We start from the raw sequence: 21,794 nt of genomic DNA on the forward strand, positions 1-21,794 counted from the left end.
TATATAACATGTAATAAACATTTTAATAGACAAACTGAAAAATAAGATGTCACAGTTGAGAACAGGTTTACCATCTTGAAACTGTAAAATAGCCCCCAAAACAAAGCAAAAACACAATGAGCTAAAGGGAGCAGAATGGACTGGAGGAAAACTGCTGTGGAAACTTGGGACATGTGGGACACTTCAGTATGCTATCTGGATAAGCCCTCTCCTTTAGTTTCCTTCTCTCATCAGTTTTCTTGACATTTATGCTGAAACTTCTAGTCTAAGAACCAAGCATTGGAAAACATCAAAGTAAGAGGAGAGAGAGTACTGGAAAAGTTAACACCAAGATTGACTTTTAGGACTTAGTTTTCACTAATGGAAACTTCATTAAAAAACCTCCACATACCAAAAGTAAAAATTTTAAGATAGTTAAAGTGAGAAAAATAGAAATAGCAGATTTCTCGCTACCAACCAATCTTTATATTTTTTCCAAAAGTGAGGACACAGTATAAGAAATTTGACATGAAATACTATCATCCAAGCTGGCAAGATTCTATTACTTTTAAAATCAATAGTATAAACCTGAAGCCGAAGTGTACACCAGACAATTCTCCCAAGAGGACATACGGGTTAACAACAGGCACAAGAGAGATGATCATCATCTCTTATTATTAAGGAAATATGGATCAAAACAACAAATAGTTATCACCTCACATCGGTGAGAATGGCTATCATCCAAAAGGCAAGAAACAAGCGTCAGAGAGGATGTCGAGAGAAGGGAACACTTGTACACAGTTGATGGGAATTCAGATTGGTGCAGGCATTATGGAAAGCAGTAAAGAGATTCCTCAAAAAATTAAAAATAGAAATTCCATAACACACATCATCCTGTTAATACACTTCTGGGTTTTTAAGACAAAAAAATATAAAATTGGTCATTTAAAGAGCTGATGCACACCCATGTTTATTACTCCTATGAAGCATTAATTTTAATAGTTCAGAACTAAAAACAACCTGAGTGCCCACCAACTGACAAATGGATAATGAAAAAATATATATGAATGAAATGTACATACAATGATCAATACAAACATAAAATAAAACACTAGTTAGGTGTGAATATGTATTTATATATACATAGTATACATGCAATAACATGAATGGACCCAGAGGGATTTGGCTTAGTGAAATAGGTCAGGAGGAAAAGAGAAACACCGTATGATTTCTCTCCTGTGTGATACATTAAAAAACCAAACAAACAACTGAATTAAATAAAACAAATTGACTTTCAAATTGCAAGACCAAAGTGATAGTTGGTTATCAGACAAAAAGAGAAAGAGGGTAGTTAAATTGAGTAAGAAGAATCAATTATGTGGTTAAGGATAGAAATGGATAGAATATGCATATGTTGATTTATACTGATGCACAGCTGAAACATATAATGTTATAATGCAATGTTATTTCAATAAGCAATTATTAAAAATAAATTAAAATGTTGATTCCTCCTAGATTTGTGATTTTGTAACATAAATACCAGCTACATATATTATATAGAAAGCATATAATCTATATACAAATATCAAATTATTATCTTGTACAGCTGAAACTAATATAATGCTACATGCCAATTATACCTCAATTAAAAATAAATAAAAGTAGCATTATCCCCAAAGCTGAAGCCATTGTGCAAATGCCTGTGAACATGAACCAATGATTCATTATTTCACTCCTCCCCAAAGACTGTGCTTCACTTAGCCCAGGTATTAATTTTTGTATTCACCATGGCACTCAACAAATCCTTCACATAGATGAAGTGTAAATACATACTATCTGGTAGAATGAAAGAACTGGATTTTTAGTGGTAAACTTAATGTAGTTTATACACATGTTGATTCTCAATGATGCACACCTGAAACATATAGTAGTAGGCAATTTTTTTAATATTTAAAAATTAAATTAAATTATTTTTTTTTAAATCATGTCTTTCTTGACATAAAAAAGGCACATCCCTGCACTGCATTTCATGAAACATTACAGCCTTGGTTCCTTCGGTCATTCAGCACATTTGCTGCATACCAACCACATACAGAGCTCTGTGTCACTTGAAGATTTACAATATGTTGTCATGTTACGGGGTCTAAGATCTCATGTATAAAATAAGTATATTTATCATAAATGATTTGATACTGGATATTTTTGTTTTGAAAAAAAATGTTGACTCCTAGGCATAAGAAAAACAGAATAAAAGATTGAATACTTCAAAGTATGTGTTTGAAAGTAGATTCCATTAATATTTTTTAGCACTGTTTATAATAAAGTATAAACTACGTAGAACTTAAATCACAAAGCCATAGGGTTTGAGAAACAGGAGAGGGGGACACAGAGGTCACATAGTTGCTTATAATTTCTATAGTATGTGAATGGAGCAGTATGCTCCCTCTGGTGTGAAAAAAATCTATTTTTGTCATTTAATATGTATTTTTTTAAACTCCAACATCATAAATCAAAGCCCAGTGTTAATATTCCCTAATCCTTAACTTTTGACAGGATGTTTACCTAAGGCTTTTTTGTATTTAAAAGGATCCTCACCTTTATTTGTAAAAATCCTGATGTCTTTCATGCTTGATTACCAGTGAGGTGGAATAAACAGTCACAGTTGGTATTCAGGCCAGAAAAATTGATCAGGAGAACTGATTGCCAGCTTCTTGGGTACAGTTAAGAATTTAAGCAGAGCTATGCACTTCTTTCACAAGGTAGATTCTAGAATGTCTGTTGATTGCTGGAAAATGCCATAACAGATCAAGAGGCTCACAATCAGATGAAGAACTTCTTCATAGCATAGGTCACAAATTATTTGTGACAAAAATGCTACAGGATTTTGTAAACAATGTCTATAGACTTCAGCCAAAAGTGGACAAGAGCCTTGCTGATGAGGTTCTGTTTATATTATCAGCATCACACACTCTGTCATTTAGTCATCAAATCTGTGCTTTTTTGAGAGCTCATGAGTAAGCCCAGTTATGAAGTGTGACTTCCTCGAAGATGTGAAAGGATTCTGTCTTGTCGGTTGTATTTGTCCTTGTAGTCTCAGATCAACATTTTTCCAATTGAAAGAGCTTTGCATTGGTAGGTGATCACAACTCTTTATAACAAAAATTGCTGCTCTCAGGCAAATAATATCATAGGAACACTGTTATAAATGTAAAGATTTATCTTGAAGTGTTAACATAGCCACAGCTAAATTACCTTCTCAGTATTTGTTAATCAAAGGTTGAATGAAAGACTGGCTAAGTCTCAAAAATTGTAGAACTCTTGAAATAACTGCAAAAGTTTCTTTTCACAGAAAACATCTGCAATGCCTAAATGCTTAAGTATTCTCAACAGTCATCATTCTTATTTAGGGGGGTTGGGAGAATATGGATGGATGAAATCAATTAGCAGACCATTATTTCAACTACTAAGACAGATGGTTGAAACACCAGGGTGTAAGATAATAGCAGCTACCTTTTACTGAAAGTCAGGTACTTTACAAATACTATTGACAAATCTCAGAGTAATCTGCCCACATCACAGAGCTAATAAGCCACTTAGTCAAATACAAATGCAGGGTCTGTCAAAATGCTGTTCACATGCTTCCAGGTCAGTGGGTTTCTGCAGAGACTGCCCAGGAGGATCAAGCAAAGTTGAGAGAAGCAGCAAATAGAAGATGGGAGTAAGATGCTGAGAATGGGTGGGAAATGAGAAAAATGGAATTGAGATGGAGAGATGTGAGACTGACAAGGTTTGGTTATTTATTCTTGTCAAAAATTAGACATGCTCCTGGCTACCTTAGAACTGAAAAGCCTCAGTATAACGCCTGACCCTATAGCCAAAGCATGCACCATGGTCCCAGTCTCTCCTTTGTGGTGTAAAGAAATTTTCAGGGGCTCCCATCACTCCTTTGTGGTTTAAATAAATTTTGAGGGGATCTCCCCCTTACTTCCTTTGGACCCCAAAAAAGTTGACCATGAGAGAAATTAGCAAGAGAAAAGACAAATTTAATTTTGCACACATGGAGGCCCACAAAAATGGAACCTTGTGGATGTCTACAACAGCCAAGTTTGTTTAGTTTTTAGACAACTGGGAAATCTGTGAAGAATCTGGAAGCAAATTATTAAAGTTTTGGTTTGGACAACTCATTTAATGAGCTAAGCATAGGGACCTTCAGGTCCCTATGACAAGGGTATCTCTCTATCTCTGTGAAAAAAGAGTACTTTTCTTTTTTTCACGTGGAGATATTTCCCCTGCTTTCATGGCGGAACAGAGAAGAGGAAGGTCAAAGAAAATTTCTGCTCTTAGTTGAGAGGGAGATTAGGAGATCATTCATTCATGACTGTTTAACTCAAAATAAGCAATATGCTATTTTGGCACAAGTCGGGTTATGATCTGGTACCAACAAGCCTTCTGGAAATTTCTGGAGATTTCAGTTATTTTTCTTTTCTTTAATGATCCTAAAAGTGCTTATATATATTTATATCTCTATTTCAAAACAACGGTCAGTCAGAACAGAAAGTGTAAATTTGAAGTTACCGTGATTTTTATGTAATGAAAAGAAACTTTTTTGGTGAAATTTTTGATTTCTTCACCTAAAAACTTAGGATAGGGGCACTAATTCATATCCAGGTGTAAAATGTGTTGTTCGGATGCACTTTTTCAATATAGTTTTTATATATATTGGAGGGAAAGTCCATGGCCCTTTGCACTTAAGAACAGCTCAGTTAAAGGCAAAAATTTGTAATATAGTCATAAAGACATACAGGAGAAAAAGAGAGTCAATTACGACTCAGAAAAGGTGAGAAATAGCTTTTATTGAGTAGAAAAATAGACATGCTGGGAAGTGTGGAGCCTCCATTGTTGAAATTTCTTCTTTTTCTGTCAAACCAAAGGTAAAAGAAAGATAGTTTTGAAAGAGAGAATCACAAAATCCTCTGAGGAAATTACTTCAACAACTAAATGGGGAGAGTTTGAGATAACAGACAGCTACCATGTTGAAAAAGGCTCCTGAGGGTTTTTCATCATTGATAGTGTGAAACTGTATTTTTACACAGCAGCAGCATTGATGAAAAATTAGTGTTTCAGTTTTTAAAGCTTTAGGAGAAAGGAAAGGAGTAAGGATGAGAAGAGTTAACAGTAAGAGAAAATGGAGTCAATTGATTTTAATATTTTCCAGTCTTTAAATTTTGCCACACTTACTTGTCCTGTTCCTACTATACTGTATAATTTTAATTAAAACTTTCAGGGAAAAAAATACCATTGAATGGAAAATTTCCTTAGGCAGGGGCTAGCTATCTTCATACATCTTTTTAACTCTCTACTTCTGTTCACAGAAAGTCCATAGGAAATATGAAATGAATGGGGAAAGAAACCTCTATTTTTGAGTTAAACTACTCCTTCGGGAAGCTTATCTATTAGAACTTGAAAGAGCAAACCAAGGGCCTAAGGTCAAACTCAAAAGGATTCTTTTTTTTTTTTTTTTTTTTTTTTTATAGAGGCATGTTTTATTTTATTTTATTTATACATGCACTGGGTACAGTCAGAAGCGCGGGAGGGTGAGAGAATTCACCAGAGCCAGAGCGGGGAGCAGAGCAGGCAGAAGGAGCGAAGTACACTGCTGAGGGGAGCAGCGGGCGGCAGGAGAGGTCTGCGCGCCATGTGGGACCCTCCTCTGGTGGCCGGGAGCAGCCGGGATCGAACCGGCGCCGCAGAGGCCGCGGGCAGCTTCGCAACCCAGCGCTCAACCGCTGCGCCACCGGGAGGCCCTCAAAAGGATTCTTGAAGCAGGTATTTGCTAATGTGTGACACAACTGGGTTGGAAGGGTATCTAACTGGAGAAAATGTATTTTACCAAAGATTCCAATTCACTTTATATTCAAAACCCTGTGTCTTTTTAAGGTTCTAATTTGAAGAAAGCTATTTGTTGATGTTGGCTGAGTGATTACTACATTCTGGGTGCTGTAAATCCTTTTGATGATAGCACAGTATGTTGATCATTAGATTGAGTTTATTTTGTTGTTAACTTTCAATGATCATTCATTTTGATTATGCTTATGAAAAGAAAACAAGTCCTGCTACTCTATTAATAGATTAATTCAGTGTTAAGTTGGGAGTTAGCAAATGTTATTGGGGTTAATATAAATGTATTTCTTCAATTTACAGATGAAAAAATAGATTTATAGAAGTAAATTTCCTAAATTTACGTTGCTTTTTTTTTTGATCCAGGTCTGTCTTCTCTATTTTTACCAAGTAAAAATTGAAGCAAGCTTGTTTGAGGTGTATGAGGAAAAAGAAGCTTATGAATTTAACTGCAAATTCCAGTCTAAAGTGACAGCAAATTTAATTTTAATTTTACTTTTTGTACTCTGCAACGACAGTAATGTACAATTTTTATTCACTCCTAAAGAAAAGCTTTACAAGTGTTTTTAACTCAAATGCTCCCATGAAGAACCATAGAAAAAAACCTTTTACCCTGTACATTAAAGTAAACAGAAAAATAAAACCTACAAGACAAAGACTAACTTTTTTTCAAAGTGACCCAGCAAGAAAGCAGTATGAAAAAGGTAGGACACAATGACTTGTGCTTTGTAATTAAATGTTCTAAATACAAGCGACTGCTTCTATACTTGAAATAATTGGGATTTTTCCCCCTAAATTTCATTATTTAGTGTTTAATGAAGTACAATTCAAAGAAAATAAGATCTTGAAGCAAAAAAAAAAAAAAAGTGATGATTTACATTACAAAAGTATTTTTTTAAGTCTCAAAAATATTTACTCTCGGGACCTCCCTGGTGGCGCAAGTGGTTAAGAACAGCAATGTGAAGCAATCCACAGACTCTGCAATATGAGTTTGATCCCCAGCTGGCCAGGGAGCAACCCACATGGCGCAGCAGACCTCTCCTGACTCACCCGCTGCTCCCCTCAGCAGTGTATTTCAGTAAGTCTGCCTGTTCTGTCTCTGGTGAGTCCTCTCACCCCCTGCATCTCTGGCCTATACCCCAGTTCTTGTGTGCATAAATAAATAAATCTTAAAAAAAAATATTTACTCTCTAAAGTGTCTTATGCTCTTCATGCAGTTAAATGCTTGTTTTGGAATCAATTGTTATTTAATCCAAAGGTTAAGGAACAGGAACATTTCTTATATATAGTGCTTGGAGTCCTGATGGCTAAAGAACATCATGAAGTAAAGGAAAGCATCTTAGAAACAACTATAATAGCTACAAATACTGAGTTTACCACCTATACTTTGTACTTTATACTATACTTTGCACTTTATACTAATTCAGTGCCTCCAATAATTCCATAAAGAGAACAGTACTATTATCCCAATTTTACAATGAGGGAACTGTAACACAGAAAAATCACTAGTACTTACAATTTTCAAGCTCGGATTCACTTAAAATTCTCTTTGACCGAAAAAGAGAAATACGACACAATATTAGTAGCGGAAGTTTGCTTAGAGTTCACGTTGTCCATCATTTCTCCAACTGGGCTTCTTATGAGAAGATATGGAGCAAACGGATCAAATAAAGTTAGAGATCACTGCACATTCTATTATTTCTCTTGGTGACTTACTACGTCTATATTGTTTAAATTCCTTTACAAGTCATATCACTTTCAAACTTAGAATAAAAGTTATGTTTTATCATTAAAAACTACAAAGCATGCTAAAAGCATTTGGAAAAAATTGATTTTTATATAATTTCTTGTGATTTTATGTTTTCTATAAAATTAGTTAACTTCTTTGTTTAGTAAACTACTTTAAGCAAAATGATTGTGGAGTCATACAGGGATTGGTAGCTAGGAGGCCACATCCAAGCTAATTTTAATGCAAGTGAATTAATTTTTAAGGACTGTAAAAAAGTAAATATATGTATATGACAGAGTCCTTATGCAGCCTTGTGAAACATAAAATATTTACCATCTGGCCCTTTGTAATATTTACCACCAGCCCTCTGGGATAGTTACCATTCTGAAATGTAGGGTACAATTTCAAGGTCTCACTTGTAAATATCAGATTGCTTTCCACATTCTGCTAATGGAGTAACTTATTTACAGAACAATTAGGTGGCAAGTCTAATCAAAATGTTTACTGGTGTTGCAACAAAGTGTAGCTTTGGCAAGTGAAAATGTTTTACAAATTAAAGTTTGTAAGAAATAGAATTTATAACAATTTCTCATTCTACTTGGGGAAATGAAAGTTGATGTCAATTTGAGGTTCCCTTCTTTATCCCAGGGTTGAACTTAATTTTGAGTGGGATTTAGGGTTAGAGAACTAGATGTTGGTAAGGCTGCTCCTGGTTACTAGTTCCACTCTTTTTTTTTTTTAAAGATTTATTTATATATTTATACAAGAACCGGAGTATAGGTCAGGTGCATGGGAGGGTGAGAGGATTCACCAGAGACAGAGCGGGGAACAGGCAGACTCATGAAATACACTGCTGAGGGGAGCAGTGGGGGCAACAGGAGAGGTCTGCCATGCCATGTGGGACCCTTGCTAGCTCGACGGCCGGGATCGAGCCAGCGCTGCAGAGGCTGGGGACAGCTTCACAGCGTGGCAATCAACTGCCTGCACCACCAGGGGAGGCCCTCCACTCACTTCTCCTGCAGTGCTGCTCCCCAGTCACAAAGCCACCGCAGGATCTCCGTACAGTTACCTCCTTGCCACTAAAGTTGTTACAGACTAAATGGAAACCCATTTCTTTCTGCTTGGACAATTTATTGCCCATAATTAGATTAGTATTTGCTTATCACAAGAGTCTTAGGCCTTTCTAAACCTTAACAAAATGTAACTCTTAACTTCACTGCATTCTTTAACAGCTTTTATTGCATTTGTTGCAAAAAAAAAAAAAAGTTATATTTTTTAATTTACTTGCTTCCTGGTTTCTAAATACCTTTTGAGAATAAGCACCATTTTTCATTTATGCATCTCTAATTCATAGCAGTTTTTGATACATACTAAACAGATATTTGTTCAATTTGACATTAAATCTAAATCTAAATCTCTCATTACAGGTTTTCAGACAATTATAGTTTTGCCACCATTTGAATTATTGAATACATCAGGCATAAACTTACCTTTCCCTTATTCTTTTACTGGGCAGAATGGTCTTCCCTTTCATCAATTGAGATCTTGTTGATGTGTGCATATATTTACACACACACACATTTGGAGTCTTCAAAATAAACATATAAAATGGAACTGACATTAATGTGGACATTTGATAGTATTAGAATAGGATCAAGAACAGTTTCTGGTGCATGGTAGAGACAACAGTTGGGTAGTCATGGAATGAACTTTGTCTAAGTTAAAAAAAATCACTTGACATACTTTATATAAGCTCATTGATGGAGAAATTAAGCAGCTCTAAGTGCCTCTTTATTTTTTCCAGTATTAACTTCGTTGCCTGCTCACCTGCAACCAAAAATGTACTTTTATGAACAGAAAACATTGCTTTATACACATTGTCAGAGCTCAACCTTGATTTGAATACCATCCAACAGCTTCAATGTTGATGGGAAACAGGTATGAATCTATGTAGAATCACACAGAAAGCTATATACCTGACCATAACAGTTTAGTTCTCCAACGAAATGTTCTCTCTAAACTGTGACTTATTATTGACTTTATTCTAAAAATAAAGTCGTCACAATCCCTGTGAATTGCAGCTGAACGTTACGGTGGTTTTAGAAGTGTTTCCCAAGAAAATACTAAGGGGGGAAATATGGAGTTGTTAATATTCAGTTATTGTGAAGGGCCAACAGGCTACAAATTCCTCGACCAAAAGTTCTGAAAGGATGGGAGCTAACTTCTTCAAAACTCGACCAGTAGTTGTCAATGCCTGAAATATGCAGGAGGTGGATATTTGCTGGGTAGAATGAGTAAATGATGTACATGCAAAGTTAATTAACTTTGAGACTTCTTAGTAGTCAACCAGATTTTCCCTGAATATCCCATATTCTTTTTCATTGCATATATCTTTCTATTTAAATTTTAGTAAAGACGTTTGTTCATTGTTAACATTCTATATATAAAAATTCACAATGTACTTCCATTTAAATTTTAGTGCCAGAAAAATTGTATCAGGGAAAATTAGAGTGCTTCCTTTCATCAAATATAAAAACTTCATCATCCATCAGTCTCCTTTTTCTCTTAGCTGCCAGGAAATTAGAAGTTGTATTTATGTATAATTGCCATGACTTTTCACTTTATAGAATTTCTCCTTTAAATTATACCTGATCTATTTTTATCATTAATGTCTATTACATTTAAACATGTTGCTACTTAAAAAATATATAAATTTCAAGTATCTACTGACTTCCTCCTAGCTCCCTCCTTTTTTCAATATTACTAGTGTAATGTACTTGTTACTTTTACTAACTTTAATACACTCGTACATTTTTTCTTTGTTCCCTCTACAGAGACAGTCTTGTTTTCCTTCTCCTATCCTCCCTCACATATCCTCCATAAAGCAGGAAGTATTAAGGATATCAGTCCCTTTTTCCCTTAGGTCGCTCTTCTACCACTCTTCCTCAAACTTTCATTTTTAATCAATTGTTGCTTTACATTGTTATGGTTGATATTTACATTCAGTGCTTTAATAAATCTATTTTGTTCTATGGTCTAATTCTAAAACTGTGTTACTGTACAAAGCATTCACTTAGTAGGAGCTTAGTAGTATATTTTTAAGATTTATTTTCCTGGAGCGCCTTTTTTTAAAAAAAATACAATGTGTTTTCCTTTACTTTGGTATAGCAGCATTGAGAAAGAAGTCAGTTCCAGGCCCTTGTTTTACTAGTACTTTGTTACATGCTGAACAAATTAATCACCTGTACGAAGTCTGCATGTAATGAGGGCATTCACCTTTTACAAAGTCATCATTCTGGATGATTTCTGAATTAGGCATTTTTGAGGAAATATTAAAAGAAACATGTTCTTCATTAGTGGAAATGACAACACTTAAAAGAGCCTCAGAAATATAAAGTCATTCCACATGACCTGGAGGGAAGGAAAACCAACAACTTAGAATAAAAGTAAATTTCTAAATAGGCAAAAGCAAAGTTTTAGAATCTAAGAAGAAAAAAAATTGTTTAAAAAATGACTAGCAAAATAAAAAACTGAGGTTGGTCTAAAAAAAATACACCACCCTTAGAAGTAATAAAATACAGGTTATAGTCACTACAAATAGGACAGTGCTTCTAAACTTTTAGTAACAAAACTCAGAAACAGACTATGTATGTGCATATTTATATATAAAGCATATCCCTTAATCAAAACGCAGTTTATATAGGTTTAAACCACACATAAAGACTTACTAAGTAGCAAATTTACCCGTCTATTGAGTGCCTTTCCATATGCAAGGAACTATTCTAGGAAATAGGGATAAAACTGAAAAACCAGATGTATGTTCAAGATTTTGCAGTCTGTAGGAGTCAGACATGAAATCAGTAAATCATAACATACTGTAGAGGATATTATGTGAGTAGGGAAAAACCAGCACTTAACTTACCCTGGGAAACCTAGGGAGGGAAAGCAGAGGAGGTAATGTTAAAGTGGAGATTTGGAAGATAAGGATTTTCTTAGAAGACAAAAGGAAAGGGGTGGGTGTCATAGAAGCAAGAATTCAACAGATTGAGGATGTGAGAAATCAGAACCATTTGGATAATGGCGAGTATTTGTTCACTTGGCTCATACAAATGGCATGAAGATGGCAGAGGAACCTAGACAATCAGGTAAGAAGCACACCAGGAAGATTTTAATGTTATATGACAGCTTATGGATCTCATTCTAAAATAACTGAAAGCTTTTCACAGCAAAGAAATGAAATAATTTGACTTGTATTTAAATTACCCAGGAAAGGTTGAAAGATGGAACTTGGCAGAAAGTTCAGTTAGGAAGTTCAAAATTCATGTGTATTAGTATAAAACAAAATGCCATAACAAAATAACATAGACTGGGTAGTTTAAAGAACAGAAATTTATTTTCTCAGTTTTGGAGCTAGAAGTTCAAAATCAAGCTACCAGCAGGGTTGGATTTTTCTAAAGGCCCTTCTCAGATAACAGATATTTCCTTCTCATTGCGTCCTTAAAAAACCCTATTTCTCTGTGAGCACATATTCTTCAAGTCTTTTCCTCTTTTTGTAAAGATACCAGTTTTAGGGCCTCCCCCGGTGGCACAGGTGGTTGAGTGCAGCGTTGTGAAGTTGTCCACAGCCTCTGCAGCACAGGTTCAATCCCAGCTGGCCAGGGAGAAACCTACATGGCCCAGCAGACCTCTCCTATCTCGTCGCTGCTCCCCTCAGCAGTGTATTTCATCAGTCTGCCTGTTCTGTTCCCTGCTCTGTCTCTGGTGAATTCTCTCACCCTCCTGCGCGTCTGACCTGTATCCCGGTTCTTGTATGTATGAATAAATACATCTTTAAAAAAAAAAAGATACCAGTTATATTGGATTGGTGCCTCACCCCTAATGGCCTCATTTTACCTAATCAGTTTTTTAAAGACCCTATATCGAAATGCAGTCATATTCTCAGATATGGGGGGGTTAGGGCTTCAACCTAAGAATTTGGAGGGGGCATAGTTAATGGCCTTAAGAAAGGAGAGATGAAGCATAGTTAGGAAGCAGAAATAAATATGACTTAATTAGTCGTTGAGTCAAGTATACACAGAGAAAAATCAAGGTCGGTACATTTTTGGTTTAGGTAACCAGCTATGTGCTGGTACCATCTGTGAAAAAAAAAAAAATACAGAAGAAATTTTGGTATGCCCAGTAAAATGAGAAATTCAATTTTCATGTTGCAACTGACAAGGCAATTTCCAGTTAGTAGGTAAGTAAAAGTTTGGAGTTTAGTAGCTGGAAGTCAAGGGTATGTGAGATTGACCAGAAAGAAAATGTAAAATAAAAACAAAAGGGAATGAAATCCTCATGAATAACATTAAAAGGTATATGCAGAAGTCAAACATAAAGGCTGTGAAGGCACAGCTATAGAGCCAGAGAATCAGAAGAGAGTAGAGTGGCACAAAAATTAAAGAGGAATTAAGTGGGAGATGGTTGTTAATTCCTAATTCTTTTTCAGAAACTTAATGGTATTTTATTTCAAGGATCACAGGATATGCTTTTTATGAGTTCTAATTTCCTTATGTCAGTAAACTAGGGTATCATTTATGATGACTGCTCACTATTCAGAATGTATTCAAAATATCCTATTGATGTTATACAGCTTTGCATATGCATTTTGCAAATTCCAAATCTTTAGAATGAAAAGATCTCTAAAGCTAAATATGAAGTCATGTATCAAACTAATATATTTTAGGATTAATTATTCTTAAAATAACCCCATATATGTTGTAATAAAAATTTTGAGGTTAGCCACCTACAATAATAATACCTATGCCTTTAATACTGCAGAGGTGCTAAAGATTACTCAATGGATTAATTTCAGAACAACATAATGCATCTTGAAATGCCATGGTCTCAGGGCATCAAATAATTTGACATATGTTTATAAAATCTATTTGAATGGCACTAAGGATTTTATGTAGAAAATAGAAAACAAGTTGCATACGGGAATAACATTTATTTATCAGCTACATTGTGAATGCTATTTTTAGATAATCAGATACAGACACAGTAGAATTCCACATTACTCTAGAGACTCAAAGGCACAGATACAAGTGATTTATGTTTTTAAAAAGTGACAAATGGAATATTAATTCTAGAATATTTTTAATCAATTCAACACTATTATACATTAGAGAAAAAAAAAATTCACCAACATTTCTTCACAAAGCCGGTAGTTTATATTTACATTGTATTATTTTAGCAATTTTAAATGTTAATCTATGATACAATAATGTTACTTCAGAAAACATAGATAAAAAATATAGTTTTTTTAATAGCCATGCTCCCATTTCTGATGAAAGCTAGTTGGTTCGTCCGAATTTAACACTTTAAAAATGTCTAACAGATATTCAGTCATATTTTAAAAACCTTCAGGGAGGCTGTCACACAGCATAGACAGAGGGCTCATCATCACTGATGTCTGAGTCATCTTCATCCACTCCTTCAATCACTGATTTCTTCCCTTTACAACAGGACACAATCAATCCAATTAAGAATACCTATAAATTTAAATAAGCCATATGTTACTTCTCAAATCTGAAATTATCTGCAATGCATTTAAATTTCAATGGTATTGCTATAATACAAACGGACCACTAAGAGTCAAGTCAAAGGTGGGATACCTGTACTTACCCCCAGAAAGGCCCAGTTACCAAAATAGTATGCAGCACTGAAGAACCAGAACTTGTGAAGAAACAGGTATGTCCGGGTAACAGTGCATTGATCTATAAAAGCAAATTAAGGATTATGGTGAGATAGTTTCTCTCTTAAAATGGACCACAAATACTTTATCTAAAAGGAATTGAACCAAAACTAGTGGCCAAGGTCATGGAGCTAGTATTGGAGATGAGATTGAAATCTGGTTCTATCACTAAAGCCCACTCTTTTAATCACCTTCATAACCAACAAAATATGACATATTCATTTAAAAAATGGATGCCAGCAACATAATCTTGGCTCTTAAGCATAAAAAAAAAATCACAAGGTTAATTCAAGTTATTAAAAGTTGAATTTGAATCCATAGTGCCAAATATGTCCTAAAACAAGGATAATTTTGCTGATGAACATTTAAAAAAAAAGTCATCACATGTGGTGAGAATTAAGCTGTACTTTTCTAAGAATACAATTTTCAGGATAGCAACAACCTGAGAGGTATTTTTCATTTTAAGAATGCTACTGAAAATAATGCAAAAATCATTATTTACAAACTTCCTGTTTGAACATCAGATAGCACTATGGTTTGAATTAAAACTAAATCACAGAAAAACGACAGACTCTTGAATAAATGGTGCTGAGAAAAACTGGGCAGCCACATGCACAAGAATAAAACTAAACTATTTCCTTACTACCCTTCCCCCAAAAAAAACCCTAACTGAAAAGGACTAAAGACCTCATTCTGAAAGCATAAAACTTCCACAGGAAAACATAGGTGTCAAGTGCTTCTTGGTGATGATTTTGGGATTTGACACTAAAAGCAACTGCAACAAAAGCAAAAATAGACAAGTAGGAAACTACGTCAAACTAAAAAGCTACTGCCAAAGAAATCATTAACAAATAAAAAGGAAGCATACAGAATGAGAGAAAATTTTTGCAAGTCATGTCTCTGACATGGGGTTAATATTAAAAAATAAACCAAAAAAAACCCACAAGGAATTCATGCAACTCAATAGCAAACAGATAAATAAACCCATTAGGGCCTCCCTGGTGGCTCAAGGGGTTAAAACGCTACCTATGAAGCTGTCCGCAGCCACTGCAGCTCCAGTTCGATCCCCCGGCCGGCCAGAGAGCAACCCCCATGGCGCAGTAGACCCCTCCTAACTCTCCCACTGCTCCCCTCAAGCAGTGTACTTCGGTCGATCTGCCTGTTCTGTTCCCCACTCAGTCTCTGGTGAATCCTCTCACCCCCTGCACCTCTGGCCTGTACACTGGCTCTCGTATGCATAAATAAATAAATCTCTTAAAAATAAATAAATAAATAAATATACCCATTAAATAATGGGCAGATGAATAGTATTTTTCCAAAGACACAGAGATGGCCAACAGGTACACGAAAAGGCACTCAACATCACAAATTATCAGGGAAATGCAAATCAATGATAAATGATAAATCACCTCATTTGATAGAATGGCTACTATCAATAAGCTCAGAAATAATAAGTGTTGGTGAAGATGTGGAGAAAAGGGAACTCTAATGCACTGCACCATAGTTGGCTATGTAAACTGGTGCAGTCACTATGGAAAACAGTGTGGAGATTACTCAAGAAATTAAAAATAGAGGTCTCCCCGGTGGCCTTGGGGGATTAAGTCTCAGCACTGTCACTGCTTGACTTGAATTCAATCCCGGGCCTGACTCACTCACTGCTCTCCTCAGCAGTGTATGTCAGCACATCTGCCTGTTCTGCTCCACTCTGTCTCTGGTGAATCCTCTCAACACTCTCTCACCCCTCCTCATGATGTAGAAGAACCCCAGTTCATAAATAAATATTAAAAAATCAAAAATAGAATTATATGATCCAGTAATTGTTATTTTTGGGTATTTATCCAAGGAAACAAAACACAAACTTGAAAAAGATAAATACATCCTCATGTTCACTGCAGCATTATTTACATTAACAAAGATATGGAAGCAAATTAAATTGTTGATATAGATGAATGGATAAAGAAAATGTGGTATATGTATATAATGGAATATTATTCAGCCACTGGAAAAAAAAAGAATGATATCTTGCGATTTGTGATAACATAGGTGGACCTTGAATGCATCATGCTAAATGAAGTAAATCAGAGAAAAAAAATCAATAATGTCACTTACATGTGGAATATTAAAAAGAAATTCAAAAGGGCCCTAAAGAAAACAAACTCACAAATACAAAGAACAAATACAAACAACAGCCAGGGGCTGGGTTGGAAAGTAGGTAAAATGGGAGAAGGGATTTAAAAGGTACAAACTTCTAGTTATTAAATAGATAAGAAATGGAGATATAGCATGATGACTAGTTAATAATAAATGCATTATATATTTACTTGTTACAGAAGAAAAATATCTTACAAGGCAATTTTTCAGTCTATTAATCACAAAGGAAATAATAATCTCTATATTTTTACCAAAAAATGTACAATGGGAAAAAAATCTACAGGCAATTAGGTGACCAATATCACCTCCTATTGTTGATTAGGAATATACACTCTGATTTCTAATTTTATGAACTCTCTTCTTAGCTTTAATAAATCAAGTGCTATATTTCCTTAAAACATAAAATAAAGCAGGGAATTCTATAGTCCAGTTTATTATATAAGGGATCTAATATACTTTTTTTTGTCTGTCAGTTATATTTTATCTGAACCCAAGACCTATTATATAAAGATTTAGATAAAAGTATTCAGATATCCCAAATCTTATCTATTCTAATCCCTTTCATTGCACTTCAACATTAACTTTTCAATTGCTCATATCAAACTGAACAAAGCAGTCTCCTCTTCAGTCTACAAACATGCAGTTTAACAGAGAAGCAACCTCCTCCTTTCACAAGCAAGGATCACTAATCTAATGGTGATCTACTGATCCCCAAAGACCTCCCCTTGCTCGCTTTTAGAAAAATCTAGAAGGAATATTCAAAGTTTCCTAAGAAAACCAAACAGAGTTCAAGCAGGGAAGGTCTAACAAAGGTTTCTCTTCCCTCCTGCAGTTACTAGCACCCAAGATTACAGCTTTACACTAGGTACTGGGAGTTTCAGTCTTGCAGAGGAAGACTCCAAGTCAGGAAATTTCTAAGTCATTTACTTTGTGCTCCCATATTTATTCTTGCTCTCCTTATAGAACTTGCTTCACAATAACAAAAATATTCAATCTGTTACTTTTTCCATTAGGTAAATCTGAGTATTCCAAAGTACCATCGTATTACTTGGCATTCATATTCAATATGACTGCTAAAATAAACTAAAAATTTTTAAAAGAGGTACTTTATTTAAAAATCATATTGTTCAATAACACATTTTCTAACTTTTTTTTTCCTCTAAAGCATGACAAGATTCTAAGGATGGCCAAACAAAATATTTGAAAATAACAGTGTATTTAAAATCTTCAGCATGGTGAAGAAAGAGACCATACTCTGGACTCTAATAAACAATTGTCAAATTATCATTTGACTACTTCCTTGCCATGCAAATCTGAACCTGGAGAGTCTGTGTTTGTAAAATGGGGATATATCACTATATTTCTTTACAGAGTTGTTCTAAAGACCAAACAAATTATATGAAAATTAGCATTAATTTTCTTCTTTTTCCCTCTTCAAAGTATAACTGCATCCGTGACAAAAAACAAAACAAAACAGTTTTCAAGGGTCTCTTAAATGGTGGCAAGAAAAGCAATTAATCCTAAGGTTTTAGAAGCTTAAGCCCAAAAGTAGTAAGAAAAGCTTAAGCATTAGTATCATGACTACTCAGTACATATTCATTATACTTCCGTTTCTATAGTCAAAACAGATAATTCAATAACAGCACATATTGCTAAATAGTAATATATATTTTTTTAAAAAAAGCCAACTTGAATCTTTAAAAAATTCAGAGACAGAAACACCAGGATTTAAGCAAAAAATGCCTCTTTACAATTATTTCACAAACATGAACAGTATCTTCCATAGTGTATTACATGAACATATACAAGTACTTAGCTGTTTGAAAAATATCACTCAAACTCCAATATTATTAATGTTCTCAACTTAAAAAAAAAAAAAGTTCTACTACTTATTCCCATACCTAAAGATATTTTAAGAGTCAGAACTTGACTGAATTAGACAATTCAGGGCCCGAACAGATCATAAGACTGAGGATAAATTGACAAAAGCAAGTTAAATCAAACAATTTCCCCTAGAGGTTGAATAATGCATTCAGAGGTAGGCTAAATTGGTTTAAGATATAAAAATATCTTAAATATTTTTCCTATCACATTATTTTACATGATCACTATTTTCAAAGTTTCTAGACTTTGACACAAGTCTTCTAAAATAAAAGTAAAAATCAAACAAAATGCGGTGCTTTGTTTGAAAAATGACATCAGCCTGCAAATGCACACATACACTGAATAAGTAATAGCTCCTTATATGCATACATTATTATAGTTATATAAAGTGGCATAGTTCACAGGAGAATTCTGGTTAATAAACCTTATGGATATATTTCATACTTAAGTGATGATTCCACACTGAATAAAGGGAGGGAGGCTTCCCTCCTCACCATCCGCAGTTTTCCAGCTGCTCATTTGAATCACAGATATTTAGAAGCTCTATAGATATCTTTCTAAAACTATCTAACTTAAAATTTATAAGTATTTTAAGGTTAGTTTGGTCTTCAAGAAATATAAATTACTGGATAGTTTGCTTAGGAATTGTGTCTGAAAATCTGAAGGGGTCAAGAGACTTCTGTTGTTCCTCAAAAGGACATGTAAAAGTTTCAATTAAAGATTACATGTTAACAATCAAAAAGTAAAAATTATTCAGATAATTCTATTTTCCTGATGACATACTAGTTATATCCAAAAAATCAAAATTTAAGAAGCCAAGAAAGGGAATCTGGAATATATGAATAAAATCAAGACTTTTAAATCTTGCTACCACCACCATTCCTCCATCTCTTCTCACTTATTATCAAACAAGAAAATAACAGAATGTATAAATAAATTGTTGCCTTCATGTAATAACAAACATATAACCTTATAAATTACATACATTTTTTGTTTTCTTTTACACTGCATAGTATGTTATATTTAATCCATGTTTATTACCACTACAATAACTTTAGTTACTTATTGACTATAGTAAATAGCACCTTATCCTTTATATATGTATTTTAAAAATCTAGTGTTGGCTTAAATCACAATTAACCATCATCATGCTACAGCTTCACACTTGAAATCCACTTACAATTAATTATACTCTGTATTTATAAAATGGCATATATAAAGAGCCATTTTAAAAAATTTACATACTATAAAGAATAAATTTTAGAGCAAATATTTTGTTTGACTAGGGGTAAAAATCTGGCAGAAGATTGTACTATTTAAAATGCCACTTCATAGCTCATGATTGCCCGATTATGCAACTTTGGTTTCTTTTTTTTAAAGATTTATTTTATTTATACAATAGCTGGACTGTAGGCCAGAGGCGCAAATGGGTGAGAGGATTCACTAGAGACAGAGCGGGGAGTAGAACAGGCAGATGGACCAAATACACTGGGGAGGAGAGCAGTGGGCAAGATAGGAGAAATCTGCTGAGCCATGTGGGATTCTCGCTGTCCAGGATGGAACCTGCGCTGCAGAGGCTGCGGACAGCTTCACAGTGTTGCGTTCGACCCGCTGTGCCTCCGGGGAGGCCCACTACTTTGGTTTCTCATTAGAGTCTACTATATGATAATAGACATATAAATATTAACTGTATACACGCTAAGGAGCTTTAAGTTTATTGTGACATTATTAGGAATTATTTATCAAATGGTTTTAAGAAAGGGGATAACATGAGTGGAGTATAGATTGGCAGAGGGGAGAAAGGTTCACCAAGTCAGGAGACCATCCAAGAGAAAACAAGTTGTGATGATGGAAAAGAAGTCTGGATGATATGACATAAGTTTTAGAAATAAAATCCCAGTTAACCACTATTTTACTGTTAAATGGATTTATATCATATAAAATAATACACACACACACAAAGATTTGAGAAATTAGCAACATACATTCAAATAAGAAAAGGAGGGCATTAAAATGTGTAGTAACAACCAAATCTATGTATTTATAATAAAATTTAACAAATGGAATACAGCTAAATCAATGTTTTGTTAAATTTTATAGCATGAGCTGAATTGAAGAGAAAAAAATACTGTGAACATCAAAAATCTTAGAATTTCTAAAGGAAATAGTTTTATTATATTTTATGAATAAAAAAACTGTACCAGGCCAATAAAGAGAGTACTGAGGTGATGCTTTGTACTAAAATATGAATTTTACAGACTTTTAAAAATAATCATTATAATTTGTATTCAGCTCTGATTACAATTACGTTTAAGGCATTTCCAAGGTGCTAACATGTGTATTGTTCCTTTCAGAAAGAATTTTCCTAATTTCACTTGTACTACTAATTGGCCAAATAAAACTTATTAAAGGGATTTAAAAATTAGACATTAGCATATAAGCGGGAGAAAAAAAAATCAAAGTATACCAGAGAAACCTAAATTAACATATTTACTGTTCATTAGTCTTAATTTGTTCAAGGACAGTCAAATAAGAAACAAGAGTTTAGTACTTCTTTATCTTTTCATACAACAAAAGTTGTTTTAGGTATATGTTAAAAAAATATTAGAGACTAAAAATCAAAACTTAGCTTTAGAGTTTGCTACTTATATACTGTGGGATGTGTCAATTAGCTTCTAAGTATCAGTTTCTTGAAAGTGATGCTAAGATAATATCTGCTTGTGATGGTAGCGATGTGGTAGTTTTGAGGATTAAATTTAGAAAGAAATCTAGATGTGATTAAAAATGAGAGAAGACTGATGTGCAGTGTAGTATTAGCAAACTTGAGAATCTGTCAACAAGTGGCTGAAAAGTTTCACAAAATTATTTAGGTTGGCTTTGGTGGGACTCCAGAGAACTTAGAAAACTCGTAACTAATTAATTCACTATACTATCTTACTTGAACTTTTATCAACACAATCAAAATGTCACCTACAAAAAGAACTTCAACATCAAGAAAGACTTTCTGGATCTCAAGTTAAACCCAAGAAAAATAATGTCCTAATCAATACTTAATTTTCTGGTCTGCATGGAAACCTCACTTGACGATAGACATAATATATATCAGGTTATCTCAGCCAGATGATACCAGCCAATAAGATCAATGCAGCCCTCTTTTTAGCTCTATGCCTACCTAAAAAATGTGTGACTATAAATTTGGTTTTCTATACATATTTCTTCTCTCTGATGAGAATTCACTAACTTTGACCTCTAGTGTTTAATAGTTATACTTTGTATGATAAATTAACAAACTGACTCTAGAGACATTATACTAAGTTAAAAAAGTCAGAAAAAGAGAAATTGTTCTATATCACTTATGAAGAGTCTTAAACATAAACTCACAGAAACAGAGAACATACTAGTAGTTGTGCTAGGGAGTGA

The 21,794-nt window shown here is 34.2% G+C and overlaps 1 protein-coding gene across 1 annotated transcript in view; it reads right to left on the reverse strand.

Annotated features, from left to right (window-relative positions):
- Nucleotides 1–13,674: 13,674 nt before the first annotated feature.
- The window catches only part of LMBRD1 (LMBR1 domain containing 1), an 87,925-nt gene continuing 79,805 nt past the window's right edge, over nt 13,675–21,794 (reverse strand). The window contains exons 15-16 of the mRNA XM_037519928.2: nt 14,270–14,361; nt 13,675–14,136 (exon numbers count right to left, since the gene is read on the reverse strand). Coding sequence (XP_037375825.1) covers nt 14,020–14,136; nt 14,270–14,361 — 209 coding nt within the window. The 3' untranslated portion in view covers nt 13,675–14,019. The remainder of the gene's footprint in view (nt 14,137–14,269; nt 14,362–21,794) is intronic.

This window comes from Talpa occidentalis, unplaced genomic scaffold (assembly GCF_014898055.3).
Source record: "Talpa occidentalis isolate TD23 unplaced genomic scaffold, MPIMG_talOcc4v2.1 talOcc4.2, whole genome shotgun sequence".
Taxonomy (NCBI): domain Eukaryota; kingdom Metazoa; phylum Chordata; class Mammalia; order Eulipotyphla; family Talpidae; genus Talpa; species Talpa occidentalis.